A 16630-nucleotide genomic window follows, 5' to 3' on the forward strand; every position below is an offset into this window, starting at 1 on the left:
ACGGGGACGAGGGGCTGGGGACATGGGGGTGCAGGGGACATGGGGGTGCAGGGGACACGGGGACGAGGGGCTGGGGACACGGGGGTGCAGGGGACATGGGGGTGCAGGGGACATGGGGACATGGGGGTGCAAGGGACACGGGGACGGGGGGCTGGGGACATGGGGGTGCAGGGGACACGGGGACATGGGGGTGCAGGGGACACGGGGACGGGGGGCTGGGGACACAGGGGTGCGGGGGGCTGGGGACACGGGGGTGCAGGGGACACGGGGACACGGGGGTGCAGGGGACACGGGGGTGCAGGGGACACGGGGACGAGGGGCTGGGGATGAGAGGACACGGGGGTGTCAGGGGACACGGGGACGTGGGGGTGCAGGGGGCATGGGGACAAGGGGCTGGGGACGAGGGGATGGGGGGTGGCAGGGGGCATGGGGACGAGGGGCTGGGGACACGGGGCCGTGGGGACGAGGGGACAGGGGGGTGGCTGGGGACACGGGGACGTGGGGGATGCTGGGGATGAGGAGACATGGGGGTGTCAGGGGACACAGGGACGTGGGGACGAGGGGACGTGGGGTGTCAGGGGGCACGGGGACGTGGGGACGAGGGGACACAGGGGTGGCAGGGGGCACGGGGCCGTGGGGACGAGGGGGACGTGGGGTGTCAGGGGGCACGGGGACGTGGGGACGAGGGGACGTGGGGTGTCAGGGGGCACAGGGATGTGGGGACGAGGGGACGTGGGGTGTCAGGGGACACAGGGACGTGGGGACGAGGGGACGCGGGGTGTCAGGGGGCATAGGGACGTGGGGACGAGGGGACGTGGGGTGTCAGGGGGCATAGGGACGTGGGGACGAGGGGACGTGGGGTGTCAGGGGGCACGGGGACGTGGGGACGAGGGGACGTGGGGTGTCAGGGGGCACAGGGACGTGGGGACGAGGGGACGTGGGGTGTCAGGGGGCATAGGGACGTGGGGACGAGGGGACGTGGGGTGTCAGGGGGCACGGGGACGTGGGGGACGAGGGGACACAGGGGTGGCAGGGGGCACGGGGCCGTGGGGACGAGGGGACGTGGGGTGTCAGGGGGCACAGGGACGTGGGGACGAGGGGACGTGGGGTGTCAGGGGGCACAGGGATGTGGGGACGAGGGGACGTGGGGTGTCAGGGGGCACAGGGACGTGGGGACGAGGGGACGTGGGGTGTCAGGGGGCACGGGGCCGTGGGGACGAGGGGACACAGGGGTGGCAGGGGGCGAGGGGACGTGGGGCTGGGGACACGGGGGATGCTGGGGACGAGGGGACACAGGAGTGGCAGGGGACACGGGGACGTGGGGGTGTGGGGCTGGGAGGAGGGGACACGGGGATATGGGGACGAGGGGACACGGGGGTGCAGGGGACACGGGGACGTGGGGCTGGGACGAGGGGACGTGGGGTGGCAGGGGGCACGGGGACGTGGGGACGAGGGGGACACAGGGGGTGGCAGGGGACGGGGACGTGGGGCTGGGGACAGGGGGACGTGGGGGATGTGGGGACAGGGGACATGGGGGTGGCAGGGGACACGGGGACGTGGGGCTGGGGGCACGGGGACGTGGGGGATGTGGGGACAGGGGACATGGGGGTGGCAGGGGACACGGTGTGGGGCTGGGACGAGGGGACACGGGGATGTGGGGCAGGGGACAGGGGGACACGGGGAGGGGGTACCCAGGCGGGGGGTGCCGCGTGTGCCCCCGTGCCAGCGCGTGTCCCCGCGTGTCCCCGCGTGTCCCCGCAGACGTGCCCGACCCCCCCGAGGCCGTGCGCATCACCTCGGTGGGGGAGGACTGGGCCGTGCTGGCCTGGGAGCCCCCCAAGTACGACGGGGGGCAGCCGGTCACCGGTGAGTGCCACGCGTGTCCTGCCCGTGCCCATCCCTGCCCACGCGTGTCCTGCCCGTGCCCATCCCTGCCCATGTGTGTCCTGCCCACGCGTGTCCTGCCCGTGCCCATCCCTGCCCACATGTGTCCTGCCCACGCCACTGCCTGCCCACGTGTGTCCTGCCCACGCTGGTCCCTGCCCACGCGTGTCCTGCCCACGCGTGTCCTGCCCGCACCACTGCCTGCCCACGCGTGTCCTGCCCACACCCATCCCTGCCCACGCGTGTCCTGCCCGCACCACTGCCTGCCCACGCGTGTCCTGCCCGTGCCCGTCCCTGCCCACGCGTGTCCTGCCTGTGCCCATCTCTGCCCACGCGTGTCCTGCCCGCACCACTGCCTGCCCACGCGTGTCCTGCCCGCACCACTGCCTGCCCACGCGTGTCCTGCCCACACCCATCCCTGCCCACGCGTGTCCTGCCCGCACCACTGCCTGCCCACGCGTGTCCTGCCCACGCCCGTCCCTGCCCACGCGTGTCCTGCCCGTGCCCATCCCTGCCCACGCGTGTCCTGCCCACGCGTGTCCTGCCCGTGCCCATCCCTGCCCACGCATGTCCTGCCCACGCCACTGCCTGCCCACGTGTGTCCTGCCCACGCTGGTCCCTGCCCACGCGTGTCCTGCCCACGCGTGTCCTGCCCACGCGTGTCCTGCCCGTGCCCATCCCTGCCCACATGTGTCCTGCCCACGCCACTGCCTGCCCACGTGTGTCCTGCCCACGCTGGTCCCTGCCCACGCGTGTCCTGCCCACGCGTGTCCTGCCCGCACCACTGCCTGCCCACGCGTGTCCTGCCCACACCCATCCCTGCCCACGCGTGTCCTGCCCGCACCACTGCCTGCCCACACGTGTCCTGCCCGTGCCCGTCCCTGCCCACGCGTGTCCTGCCTGTGCCCATCTCTGCCCACGCGTGTCCTGCCCGCACCACTGCCTGCCCACGCGTGTCCTGCCCGCACCACTGCCTGCCCACGCGTGTCCTGCCCACACCCATCCCTGCCCACGCGTGTCCTGCCCGCACCACTGCCTGCCCACGCGTGTCCTGCCCGTGCCTGTCCCTGCCCACGCGTGTCCTGCCTGTGCCCATCTCTGCCCACGCGTGTCCTGCCCGCACCACTGCCTGCCCACGCGTGTCCTGCCCGCACCACTGCCTGCCCACGCGTGTCCTGCCCACACCCATCCCTGCCCACGCGTGTCCTGCCCGCACCACTGCCTGCCCACGCGTGTCCTGCCCACACCCATCCCTGCCCACGCGTGTCCTGCCCGTGCCACTGCCTGCCCACGCATGTCCTGCCCGTGCCCGTCCCTGCCCGCGCGTGTCCTGCCCGTGCCCGTCCCTGCCCACGCGTGTCCTGCCTGTGCCCATCTCTGCCCACGCGTGTCCCCTGCCCACGCATCTCCCTGCCCTCACATCTCGTTGCCCATGCGTGTCCCTTGCCCACGTATCTCCCCACCCATCCGTGTCACTGCCTGTCCCTGCCCACGTCTCCCCTGTCCACACGTCTCCCTGCCCATGCACGCGTGTTCCCTGCCCACGTGTGTCCCCTGCCCACGCATCTCCCTGCCCTCACATCTCCTTGCCCACGTGTGTCCCTGCCCATGTGTCTCCCCACCCATCCATGTCACTGCCTGCCCCTGCCCACGCGTGTCCCCTGCCCACGCGTGTCCCCTGCCCACGTGTCTCCCTGCCCACGTGTCTCCCTGCCAACATCCCCTGCCCATGTGTGTCCCCTGCCCACACGTGTCCCTGCCCACACATCTCCCTTGCCCACACGTCCCCTGCCCACGCGTGCCCCCCACCCACGCATGCCCCTGCCCACTCGTGTCCCCTGCCCACACGTCCCCTGCCCACGTGAGGAGTCCCTGCCCACGCGTGTCCCCTGCCCACGCGTGTCCCCTGCCCATGCATGTCCCCTGCCCACGTGTGTCCCTTGTCCACATGTCTCCCTGCCCACGCGTGTTCCCTGCCCACGCATCTCCCTGCCCCGCACATCTCCCTGCCCACACGTGTCCCCACCCATCCATGTCACTGCCTGCCCCTGCCCATGTGTGTCCCCTGCCCACGCATGTCCCTGCCCACACGTCCCCTGCCCATGCATGCCCCCTGCCCACGCATGCCCCTGCCCACTCGTGTCCCCTGCCCACTCGTGTCCCCTGCCCACACGTGTCCCCTGCCCACACGTGAGTCCCTGCCCACGTGAGTCCCTGCCCATGCGTGTCCCCTGCCCATGCGTGTCCCCTGCCCACGTGAGTCCCTGCCCACGCGTGTCCCCTGCCCACGCGTGTCCCCTGCCCACACGTGTCCCCTGCCCACACGTGAGTCCCTGCCCACACGTGAGTCCCTGCCCACGTGAGTCCCTGCCCATGCGTGTCCCCTGCCCACACGTGTCCCCTGCCCACGTGAGTCCCTGCCCATGCGTGTCCCCTGCCCACGCGTGTCCCCTGCCCACGCGTGTCCCTTGTCCACATGTCTCCCTGCCCACGCATCTCCCTGTCCCGCACATCTCCCTGCCCACACGTGTCCCCACCCATCCATGTCACTGCCTGCCCCTGCCCATGTGTGTCCCCTGCCCATGTGTGTCCCCTGCCCACACGTGTCCCTGCCCACACATCTCCCTTGCCCACGCATGTCCCTGCCCACACGTCCCCTGCCCATGCATGCCCCCTGCCCACGCATGCCCCTGCCCACTCGTGTCCCTTGCCCACACATGTCCCCTGCCCACGTGAGTCCCTGCCCACACGTGAGTCCCTGCCCACGTGAGTCCCTGCCCATGCGTGTCCCCTGCCCACACGTGTCCCCTGCCCACGTGAGTCCCTGCCCACGCGTGTCCCCTGCCCACGTGTGTCCCTTGTCCACATGTCTCCCTGCCCACGTGTGTTCCCTGCCCACGCATCTCCCTGCCCCGCACATCTCCCTGCCCACACGTGTCCCCACCCATGTCACTGCCTGCCCCTGCCCACGCGTGTCCCCTGCCCACGCGTGTCCCCTGCCCACACATCTCCTTGCCCATGTGTGTCCCTTGCCCATGTGTCCCTGCCTACACATCTCCCTGTCCATGCATGTCCCCTGCCCATGCGTGTCCCCTGCCCACACATGTCCCCTGCCCACACATGTCCCCTGCCCACGTGAGTCCCTGCCCACACGTGAGTCCCTGCCCACGTGTGTCCCCTGCCCACACATCTCCTTGCCCATGTGTGTCCCTTGCCCATGTGTCCCTTGCCTATGTGTCCCTGCCTACACATCTCCCTGCCCATGCATGTCCCCTGTCCATGCGTGTCCCCTGCCCACGCGTGTCCCCTGCCCACGCGTGTCCCCTGCCCACACATCTCCTTGCCCATGTGTGTCCCTTGCCCGTGTGTCCCTTGCCCATGTGTCCCTGCCTACACATCTCCCTGCCCATGCATGTCCCCTGTCCATGCGTGTCCCCTGCCCACGCGTGTCCCCTGCCCACGCGTGTCCCCTGCCCACACATCTCCTTGCCCATGTGTGTCCCTTGCCCGTGTGTCCCTTGCCCATGTGTCCCTGCCTACACATCTCCCTGCCCATGCATGTCCCCTGTCCATGCGTGTCCCCTGCCCACGCGTGTCCCCTGCCCACGCGTGTCCCCTGCCCACACATCTCCTTGCCCATGTGTGTCCCTTGCCCATGTGTCCCTTGCCCATGTGTCCCTGCCTACACATCTCCCTGCCCATGCATGTCCCCTGTCCATGTGTGTCCCCTGCCCACGCGTGTCCCCTGCCCACGCGTGTCCCCTGCCCACACATCTCCTTGCCCATGTGTGTCCCTTGCCCGTGTGTCCCTTGCCCATGTGTCCCTGCCTACACATCTCCCTGCCCATGCATGTCCCCTGTCCATGCGTGTCCCCTGCCCACGCGTGTCCCCTGCCCACGCGTGCCCCCGCCCACGCGTGCCCCCGCGTGCCCCCCGCGCCAGGGTACCTGATGGAGAGGAAGAAGAAGGGCTCCATGCGCTGGGTGAAGCTGAACTTCGAGGTCTATGCCGGGACCACCTTCGAGTCCACGCGCATGATCGAGGGGGGTGCTCTACGAGATGCGCGTCTTCGCCGTCAACACCATCGGCGTCTCCCAGCCCAGCCACAACACCCAGCCCTTCATGCCCATCGGTGCGCGGGGGGGATGTGGGGGGGCCTGGGGGGGGGATTGAGGGGTCCTGGAGGGGATTTGGGGGGTCCTGGGGGGGGCTTTGGGGGGTCCTGGAGGGGCCTGGGGGGTCCTGGGGGGGATTTGGGGGGCTATGAAGGGGCCTGGGGGGTCCTGGGGGGGGATTTGGGGGGTCCTGGGGGGGGGGTTGGGGGGTCCTGGAGGGGCCCTGGGGGGGTCCTGGGGGGGATTTGGGGGGCTATGAAGGGGCCTGGGGGGTCCTGGGGGGGGATTTGGGGGGTCCTGGGGGGGGGGTTGGGGGGTCCTGGAGGGGCCTGGGGAAGAAGAGAGGGGGTTTGGGGGGTCCTGGGGGGGCCTGAGGGAGAAGAGAGGGGGGGGTTGGGGGGTCCTGGAGGGGCCTGGGGGTCCGGGGGGGGGGATTGGGGGGTCCTGGAGGGGATTTGGGGGGGTCCTGAAGGGTACTGGGGGGTCCTGGGGGGTCTTGGGGGAGGAGAGAGGGGGGTTTGGGGGGTCCTGGGGGAGGAGAGAGGGGGTTTGGGGGTCCCAGAGGGGGTTTGGGGGGTCCTGGGGGTCTGGGGGAGGATCGAGGGGGTTTGGGGGGGTCCTGGCGGGGGTTGGGGGGTCCTGGGGGGTCTGGGGGAGGATCGAGAGGGTTTGGGGGGTCCTGGGGGAGGATTGAGGGGGTTTGGGGGGGTCCTGGGGGAGGATCGAGGGGGTTTGGGGGGTCCCGGAGGGGGTTTTGGGTGTCCTGGAGGGGTTTGGGGGGTCCTGGGGGCCGGGGTGGCCCCGGGGGTGTGGGGGCGCAGGGGGTGACGGGGGTGCCCCCAGCCCCCACGAGCGAGCCCACCCACCTGCTGCTGGAGGACGTCACCGACACCACGGCCACGCTCAAGTGGCGGCCGCCGCTGCGCGTGGGGGCGGGGGGCATCGACGGCTACCTGGTGGAGTACTGCCGCGAGGGCTGTGAGTGGGGCTGCCCCATAGCCCTGCCCCACGGCCCTGCCCCACGGCCCTGCCCCACGGCCCCCTCGCCCGCCTCGCCCAGCCCCCCAACCCCATATCCCCAACCCTGCCCCCCAGCCCCATATCCCAACCTCCTGCCCCCCAACCCTGCCCCCCAGCCCCATATCCCAACCTCCTGCCCCCCAACCCTGCCCCCCAGCCCCATATCCCAACCTCCTGCCCCCCAACCCCATATCCCCAGCCCCATATCCCAAACTCCTGCCCCCCAACCCTGCCCCCCAGCCCCATATCCCAACCTCCTGCCCCCCAACCCCATATCCCCAGCCCCACACCACCCCAATCCTGCCCCCCAACCCCATATCCCCAGCCCTATAGCACCCCAACCCTGTGCCCCTAACCCTGCCCCCCAACCCCACCCCCCAACCCCATATCCCCAATCCTGTGTCCCCAGCCCCATAGCACCCCAACCCTGCCCCCAACCCCATATCCCAATCTCCTGCCCCTCAACCCTGCTCCCCAGCCCCATATTCCCAGCCCCATAGCACCCCAACCCCATATCCCCAGCCCCATATCCCCAACCTCCTGCCCCCCAACCCTGCCCCCCAGCCCCATATCCCCAGCCCCACACCACCCCAACCCTGCCCCCCAACCCCATATCCCAACCTACTGCCCCCCAACCCCATATCCCCAATCCTGTGCCCCCAACCCCATAGCACCCCAACCCTGCCCCCCAACCCCATATCCCCAGCCCCATATCCCCAACCTCCTGCCCCCCCAACCCTGCCCCCCAGCCCCATATTCCTAGCCCCACACCACCCCAACCCACCCCCCCAACCCCATATCCCCAACCCTGTGCCCCCAACCCTGCCCCCAACCCCATATCCCCAGCCCCATATCCCCAACCTCCTGCCCCCCAACCCTGCCCCCCAGCCCCATATCCCCAGCCCCACACCACCCCAACCCTGCCCCCCAACCCCATATCCCCAATCCTGTGCCCCCAACCCCATAGCACCCCAACCCTGCCCCCCAGCCCCATATTCCCAGCCCCACACCACCCCAATCCTTGCCCTCCAACCCCATATCCCCAACCCTGTGCCCCCAACCCTGTGCCCCCAACCCCATATCCCCAGCCCCGTATCCCCAGCCCCACACCACCCCAACCCTTGCCCCCCAACCCCATATCCCAATCTCCTGCCCCCCCAACCCTGCCCCCCAACCCCATATCCCCGACCCCACACCACCCCAACCCACCCCCCCAACCCCATATCCCCAACCCTGTGCCCCCAACCCTTGCCCCCCGACCCCACCCCCCGACCCCGTGCCCCCCAACCCTGCCCCCCAGCGGAGGAGTGGGTCCCGGCCAACACGGAGCTGGTGGAGCGCTGCGGCTTCACGGTGCGGGGGCTGCCCACGGGGGAGAAGCTGCTCTTCCGCGTCATCGGGGTCAACATCGCCGGCAAGAGCCCCCCGGCCACGCTGGCCCAGCCCGTCACCATCCGCGAGATCGTGGGTGCGTGCCCGTGGGGCGGCCGTGGGGCAGAGAGGGGGGGGCGTGGGGTGTGGGGCAGCCCCCCTGCCCCCGGGCTCGCCCCCGCCCCACGGCTCCTCTCCATCTCCCCCCCAGAGCGCCCCAAAATCCGGCTGCCGCGGCAGCTGCGGCAGACCTACGTCAGGAAGGTGGGGGAGCAGGTCAACCTCGTCATCCCCTTCCAGGTGAGGGGCGCGGGGGGGCTGCCCCACGGCGGGGGGCACAGCCCCACGGCGCTATAGGGTGAGCTCACAGCCCCACAGCGCTACAGGGTGAGCTCACAGCCCCACGGCGCTATAGGGTGAGCTCACAGCCCCACAGCGCTACAGGGTGAGCTCACAGCCCCACGGCGCTATAGGGGAAGCTCGCTGCCCCACGGCGGGGGGCACAGCCCCATGGTGCTATAGGGTGAGCTCACAGCCCCACGGTGCTATAGGGTAAGCTCACAGCCCCACGGTGCTATAGGGGAAGCTCGCTGCCCCACGGCGGGGGGGCACAGCCCCATGGTGCTATAGGGTGAGCTCACAGCCCCACAGTGCTATAGGGTAAGCTCACAGCCCCACGGCGCTATAGGGGAAGCTCGCTGCCCCACGGCGGGGGGCACAGCCCATGGTGCTATAGGGTGAGCTCACAGCCCCACAGCGCTATAGGGTGAGCTCACAGCCCCACAGCGCTATAGGGTAAGCTCACAGCCCCACAGCGCTATAGGGGAAGCTTGCTGCCCCACGGCGGGGGGCACAGCCCCATGGTGCTATAGGGTGAGCTCACAGCCCCACAGCTCTATCGGGGAAGCTCACAGCCCCATAGCGCTATAGGGTGAGCTCACAGCCCCACGGCGCTATAGGGGAAGCTTGCTGCCCCACAGCGGGGGGCACAGCCCTACAGCGCTATAGGGGAAGCTCACAGCCCCACAGCGCTATAGGGGAAGCTCACAGCCCCATAGCGGTACAGGTTAAGCTTGCAGCCCCACAGCGCTATAGGGGAAGCTCACAGCCCCATAGCGGTACAGGTTAAGCTTGCAGCCCCATAGCACTATAGGGGAAGCTCCCAGCCCCACAGCGCTATAGGGGAAGCTCCCAGCCCCACAGCACTATAGGGGAAGGTCCCAGCCCCACGGCGCTATACGGGAAGCTCACAGCCCCATGGCAGGGGGCACAGCCCCACAGCGCTATAGGGGAAGCTCACAGCCCCATAGCGGTACAGGTTAAGCTCGCAGCCCCACAGCGCTATAGGGGAAGCTCACAGCCCCACAGCGCTATAGGGGAAGCTCACAGCCCCATAGCGGTACAGGTTAAGCTCACAGCCCCATAGCGCTATAGGGGAAGCTCGCAGCCCCACAGCGCTATAGGGGAAGCTCACAGCCCCATAGCGGTACAGGTTAAGCTCGCAGCCCCATAGCGCTATAGGGGAAGCTCCCAGCCCTGTAGTGCCATAGGGTAAAACTACAGCTCCATAGCGCTATCGGAAATTCGCTGCCCCACGGCGCTATGGGGCAGCCGCCAGCCCCCACAGCACCACAGGGCAGCCCCACAGCGCCGTGGGTCCCACAGGGGAAGCCGCGGCCGCGGGTGACCTGGACGAAGGAGGGCAAGGCGCTGGGGGAGGACATCCACATCCGCACCTCCGACACCGACACCGTCTTCTTCATCCGGGCGGGCCCGCGCGGCAGCACTCGGGGCCCTACCAGCTGCACCTGCAGATCGAGAACATGGAGGACACGGCCACCCTGCAGCTCCGCGTCGTCGGTGGGCACTGGGAGCGCTGGGAGCGCTGGGAGCGCTGGAGGGGATGGACTGGGAGCAGTGGGAGCAGTGGGATGGGGAGCTGGGCTGGCATCGCGTGGTGCGATGCAGATGGAGAACATGGAGGGCGTGGTCACCCTGCAGCTCCGCGTCGTCGGTGGGCACTGGGGGCACTGGGAGTGCTGGGAGCGCTGGGACTGGGAGTGCTGGGAGCACTGGGAGCGCTGGGACCGGGGGCACTGGGAGCAGTGGGAGCAGTGGGATGGGGAGCTGGGCTGGCATCGCGTGGTGCGATGCAGATGGAGAACATGGAGGACGTGGTCACCCTGCAGCTCCGCGTCGTCGGTGGGCACCGGGGGCACTGGGAGTGCTGGGAGCGCTGGGACTGGGAGTGCTGGGAGCACTGGGAGCGCTGGGACCGGGGGCACTGGGAGCAGTGGGAGCAGTGGGATGGGGAGCTGGGCTGGCATCGCGTGGTGCGATGCAGATGGAGAACATGGAGGGCGTGGTCACCCTGCAGCTCCGCGTCGTCGGTGGGCACTGGGGGCACTGGGAGTGCTGGGAGCGCTGGGACTGGGAGTGCTGGGAGCACTGGGAGCGCTGGGACCGGGGGCACTGGGAGCAGTGGGAGCAGTGGGATGGGGAGCTGGGCTGGCATCGCGTGGTGCGATGCAGATGGAGAACATGGAGGACGTGGTCACCCTGCAGCTCTGCGTCGTCGGTGGGCACCGGGGGCACTGGGAGTGCTGGGAGCGCTGGGACTGGGAGTGCTGGGAGCACTGGGAGCGCTGGGACCGGGGGCACTGGGAGCAGTGGGAGCAGTGGGATGGGGAGCTGGGCTGGCATCGCGTGGTGCGATGCAGATGGAGAACATGGAGGACGTGGTCACCCTGCAGCTCTGCGTCGTCGGTGGGCACCGGGGGCACTGGGAGCGCTGGGACTGGGGGCACTGGGAGCGCTGGGAGCGCTGGGAGCGCTGGAGGGGATGGACTGGGAGCAGTGGGAGCAGTGGGATGGGGAGCTGGGCTGGCATCGCGTGGTGCGATGCGGATGGAGAACATGGAGGACACGGCCACCCTGCAGCTCCGCGTCGTCGGTGGGCACTGGGAGCGCTGGGACTGGGGGCACTGGGAGCGCTGGGAGCGCTGGAGGGGATGGACTGGGAGCAGTGGGAGCAGTGGGATGGGGAGCTGGGCTGGCATCGCGTGGTGCGATGCGGATGGAGAACATGGAGGACACGGCCACCCTGCAGCTCCGCGTCGTCGGTGGGCACTGGGGGCACTGGGGGCACTGGGACTGGGGGCACTGGGAGCACTGGGACTGGGGGGCACTGGGATGGGGGAGCCGGGCTGGCACCACCCGGTGCGAGGCAGGTTGGGAACACGGAGGGCATTCCCATTGCGTGTCGTTGGTGGGCACTGAGAGCACTGGGAGCACTGGGACAGGCTGCACTGGGAGCACTGGGACAGGCTGCACTGGGCGCACTGGGCTGAGCTGTACTGGGAGCACTGGAGGGGATGGACTGGGAGGGCTGGGACTGGGGGCACTGCGACAGGCTGTACTGGGGGCGCTGGGCTGAGCTGTACTGAGCACACTGTGACAGGTTGTACTGGGCACACTGGGACAGGCTGCACTGGGAGCACTGGGTTGAGCTGTACTGGGAGCACTGGGCTGAGCTGTACTGGGAGCACTGGGAGCTGTACTGGGAGCACTGGGACAGGCTGCACTGGGAGCACTGGGTTGAGCTGTACTGGGAGCACTGGGCTGAGCTGTACTGGGAGCACTGGGAGCTGTACTGGGAGCACTGGGACAGGCTGCACTGGGAGCACTGGGTTGAGCTGTACTGGGAGCACTGGGCTGAGCTGTACTGGGAGCACTGGGACTGGGCTGGCGTGGTGCGATGCAGGTTGAGAACATGGAGGACACGGCCACCCTGGGCGTCCATGTCATCGGTGGGCACTGGATGTACTGGGAGCACTGGGTTGCACTGGGACAGGCTGCACTGGGAGCACTGGGACAGGCTGTACTGGGACCACTGGGCTGAGCTGTACTGGGTGCAGTGGGACTGGGGGTACTGGGCACACTGGGGGTACTGGGCACACTGGGCTGGGAGGCACTGGGCGCACTGGGACAGGCTGTACTGGGCGCACTGGGCTGAGCTGTACTGGGTGCACTGGGACTGGGGGGTACTGGGCACACTGGGGGTACTGGGCACACTGGGCTGAGCTGTACTGGGCGCACTGGGACAGGCTGTACTGGGCGCACTGGGCTGAGCTGTACTGGGCGCACTGGGACTGGGGGTACTGGGCACCCTGGGGGTACTGGGCGCACTGGGCTGAGCTGTACTGGGTGCACTGGGACTGGGGGTACTGGGCACACTGGGGGTACTGGGCGCACTGGGACAGGCTGTACTGGGCGCACTGGGCTGAGCTGTACTGGGCGCACTGGGACTGGGGGTACTGGGCACACTGGGGGTACTGGGCACACTGGGCTGAGCTGTACTGGGTGCACTGGGACAGGCTGTACTGGGCGCACTGGGCTGAGCTGTACTGGGTGCACTGGGACTGGGGGTACTGGGCACACTGGGGGTACTGGGCGCACTGGGACAGGCTGTACTGGGCGCACTGGGCTGAGCTGTACTGGGCGCACTGGGACTGGGGGTACTGGGCACACTGGGGGTACTGGGCACACTGGGCTGAGCTGTACTGGGCGCACTGGGACAGGCTGTACTGGGCGCACTGGGCTGAGCTGTACTGGGTGCACTGGGACTGGGGGTACTGGGCACACTGGGGGTACTGGGCGCACTGGGACAGGCTGTACTGGGCGCACTGGGCTGAGCTGTACTGGGCGCACTGGGACTGGGGGTACTGGGCACACTGGGGGTACTGGGCACACTGGGCTGAGCTGTACTGGGCGCACTGGGACAGGCTGTACTGGGCGCACTGGGCTGAGCTGTACTGGGCGCACTGGGACTGGGGGTACTGGGCACACTGGGGGTACTGGGCGCACTGGGCTGGGAGGCACTGGGGGCACTGGGAGCAGCGCACCGGGGGTGTTTGGGCCCGTCTGGGGGGGGCTGAGGGGGCTGGGTGACCGTGGGTGCTGGTGGATGCCAGTGGGTGCCAGCGGGTGACAGTGGGTGCCGTGGGTGCCAGCGGGTGCCGCAGAGCGGCCGGGCCCGCTACGGTGGGTGCCGTGGGTGCCGTGGGGTGCGGGTGGGTGCAGGTGGGTGCCGTGGGGTGCTGTGGGGTGCGGGTGGGGTGCAGTGGGTGCTGTGGGGTCCGTGGGGTGCGGGTAGGTGCCGTGGGTGCCATGGGTGCCGTGGGGTGCGGTGGTGCTGTGGGTGCCATGGGTGCCGTGGGGTGCCGCGGGGTGCGGGTGGGTGCCGTGGGTGCCATGGGTGCGGGTGGGTGCCGTGGTTGCCATGGGTGCTGTGGGGTGCTGCGGGGTGCGGGTGGGTGCCGGTGGGTGCCGTGGGTGCCATGGGTGCCATGGGTGCTGTGGGTGCCGTGGGGTGCGGGTGGGTGCTATGGGTGCCGCGGGGTGCCGTGGGGTGCGGGTGGGTGCCATGGGTGCGGGTGGGTGCCGTGGGTGCCATGGGTGCCACAGAGCGTCCGGGCCTGCCGCAGGGGGTGTGGGTGGGTGCCATGGGGTGCGGTGGGTGCCGTGGGTGCGGTGAGTGACGGTGGGTGCCATGGGGTGCTGTGGGGTGCCGTGGGATGCCATGGGGTGTGGTGGGGGCCGTGGGGTGCCGTGGGTGCCGCAGAGTGGCGGGCCCGCTGCGGGGGGTGCGGGTGGGTGCGTGGGTGCCATGGGTGCTGGGCGGTGCGGGTGGGTGCCGTGGGTGCCATGGGTGCCATGGGTGCCGTGGGTGACGGTGGGTGCCGTGGGTGCCGTGGGTGCCATGGGTGCCATGGGTGCCGTGGGTGACGGTGGGTGCCGTGGGTGCCGTGGGTGCCATGGGGTGCCGTGGGGTGCGGGTGGGTGCCATGGGTGCGGGTGGGTGCCGTGGGTGCCATGGGTGCCGCGGGGTGCGGGTGGGTGCCGTGGGTGCCATGGGTGCGGGTGGGTGCCGGTGGGTGCCATGGGTGCGGGTGGGGTGCCGTGGGTGCCATGGGTGCCATGGGTGCCGTGGGGTGCCGTGGGTGCCGTGGGGTGCGGGTGGGTGCCGCGGGTGCGGGTGGGTGCCGTGGGTGCCATGGGTGCCGTGGGTGACGGTGGGTGCCGCGGGTGCCGTGGGGTGCGGGTGGGTGCGCGGGTGACGGTGGGTGCCGTGGGTGCCGCAGAGCGTCCGGGCCCGCCGCGGGGGGTGCGGGTGAAGGAGGTTTGGGGCTTCAACGCGCTGCTGGAGTGGGAGCCCCCCCCAGGACGACGGCAACTGCGAGGTCACCGGCTACACCGTGCAGAAGGCCGACAAGAGGACCATGGTGAGGGGGCGCCCCCCAAGTGCCCCCCTGCCCCCTAAGTGCCCCCCCTGCCCCCTAAGTGCCCCCTAAGTGCCCCCCTGCCCCCCAAGTGCCCCCCTGCCCCTAAGTGCCCCCTAAGTGCCCCCCTGCCCCCTAAGTGCCCCCCCTGCCCCCAACTGCCCCCCTGCCCCTAAGTGCCCCCCTGCCCCCTAAGTGCCCCCTAAGTGCCCCCCTGCCCCCTAAGTGCCCCTCCTGCCCCCAACTGCCCCCCCCCTGCCCCCTAAGTGCCCCCCCTGCCCCCCAACTGCCCCCTAAGTGCCCCTGCTGCCCCCACTGCCCCCCAACTGCCCCTATGTGACCCCACTGCCCCAACTGCCCCCAACGTGCCCCCGCTGCCCCCCAACTGCCCCCTAAGTGCCCCCACTGCCCTCAACGTGCCCCTGCCTGCCCCCAACTGCCCCCTAAGTGCCCCCAATGCCCCCTAGACCCCCAACTGCCCCCTAAGTGCCCCCCAACTGCCCCCTAAGTGCCCCCACTGCCCCCAACGTGCCCCTGCTGCTCCCCAACTGCCCCCTAAGTGCCCCCAATGCCCCCCTAGACCCCCAACTGCCCCCTAAGTGCCCCCCAACTGCCCCTAAGTGCCCCCACTGCCCCCAACGTGCCCCTGCTGCTCCCCAACTGCCCCCTAAGTGCCCCAATGCCCCCCTAGACCCCCAACTGCCCCTAAGTGCCCCCCAACTGCCCCCTAAGTGTCCCCCCCAGTGCCCCCTCAACTGTCCCCCACTGGTCCCTTAACTGCCCCCCAAGTGCCCTCTGCCCCCAGCCCCCTGCTGCCCCCAGCCCCCGCTGCCCCCAAGCCCCCGTGCCCCCCCAGCTGCCCCCAACCCCAGCTGCCCCCAGCTGCCCCCCAGCCCCCCGGCTGCCCCCCAGCCCACTGTCCCCCGGCTGCCCCCGTGCCCCCCAGCTTCCCCCCCAGCCCCTGTGCCCCCAGGCCCCCGGCTGCCCCCCAGCTGCCCCCCAACCCCAGCTGCCCCCCAGCCCCCTGGCTGCCCCCCAGCCCCCATGCCCCCCGTGCCCCCCAGCCCCTGGCTGCCCCCCAACCCCAGCTGCCCCCCAGCCCCCTGGCTGCCCCCCAGCCCCCCATGCCCCCCCGTGCCCCCCCAGCCCCCCTGGCTGCCCCCCAGCCCCCATGCCCCCCGTGCCCCCCAGCCCCTGGCTGCCCCCCAACCCCAGCTGCCCCCCCAGCCCCTGTGCCCCCTGGCTGCCCCCCAGCCCCCATGCCCCCGTGCCCCCCAGCCCCCCTGGCTGCCCCCCCAGCCCCCCATGCCCCCCGTGCCCCCCCGTGCCCCAGCCCTGGCTGCCCCCCAACCCCAGCTGCCCCCCAGCTGCCCCCCAGCCCCCTGGCTGCCCCCCAACCCCAGCTGCCCCCCAGCCCCCTGTGCCCCCTGGCTGCCCCCCAGCCCCCATGCCCCCCGTGCCCCCCAGCCCCCTGGCTGCCCCCCAGCCCCCATGCCCCCCGTGCCCCCCAGGCTGCCCCCCAACCCCAGCTGCCCCCCAGCTCCCCCCAGCCCCCTGGCTGCCCCCAACCCCAGCTGCCCCCCAGCCCCTGTGCCCCCTGGCTGCCCCCCAAGCCCATGCCCCCGTGCCCCCCAGCCCCCTGGCTGCCCCCAGCCCCCATGCCCCCCGTGCCCCCCCAGCCCCTGGCTGCCCCCAACCCCAGCTGCCCCCCAGCCCCCATGCCCCCCGTGCCCCCCAGCCTCCCCCACAGCCCCCATGCCCCCCGTGGCCCCGGCTGCCCCCCAGCCCCCCGGCTGCCCCCCGGCTGCCCCCCAAGCCCCCGCTGCCCCCAGGAGTGGTTCACGGTGTACGAGCACAACGCGGGGCCGCCCCACTGCACGGTGTCGGAGCTGGTGATGGGCAACGAGTACGTGTTCCGCGTGTACAGCGAGAACCTGTGCGGGGCCAGCGAGACCCCC

At 70.7% G+C, this 16630-nt stretch overlaps 1 protein-coding gene across 1 annotated transcript in view; it reads left to right on the plus strand.

The window, feature by feature from the left end:
* LOC142597006 (myosin-binding protein C, fast-type-like) overlaps positions 1–16627 on the plus strand; it is a gene marked incomplete at its 3' end in the record, with an annotated part of 29550 nt that extends 12923 nt beyond the window's left edge. Inside the window, 11 exon segments of the mRNA XM_075727451.1 lie at positions 1762–1866; positions 5828–5928; positions 5930–6017; positions 6844–6978; positions 8321–8488; positions 8603–8691; positions 10057–10164; positions 10167–10251; positions 14535–14605; positions 14607–14675; positions 16505–16627. Coding sequence (XP_075583566.1) covers positions 1762–1866; positions 5828–5928; positions 5930–6017; positions 6844–6978; positions 8321–8488; positions 8603–8691; positions 10057–10164; positions 10167–10251; positions 14535–14605; positions 14607–14675; positions 16505–16627 — 1142 coding nt within the window.
* Positions 16628–16630: the final 3 nt, after the last annotated feature.

The sequence above is a fragment of the Pelecanus crispus genome, unplaced genomic scaffold (genome assembly GCF_030463565.1).
Source record: "Pelecanus crispus isolate bPelCri1 unplaced genomic scaffold, bPelCri1.pri SCAFFOLD_344, whole genome shotgun sequence".
NCBI lineage: Eukaryota > Metazoa > Chordata > Aves > Pelecaniformes > Pelecanidae > Pelecanus > Pelecanus crispus.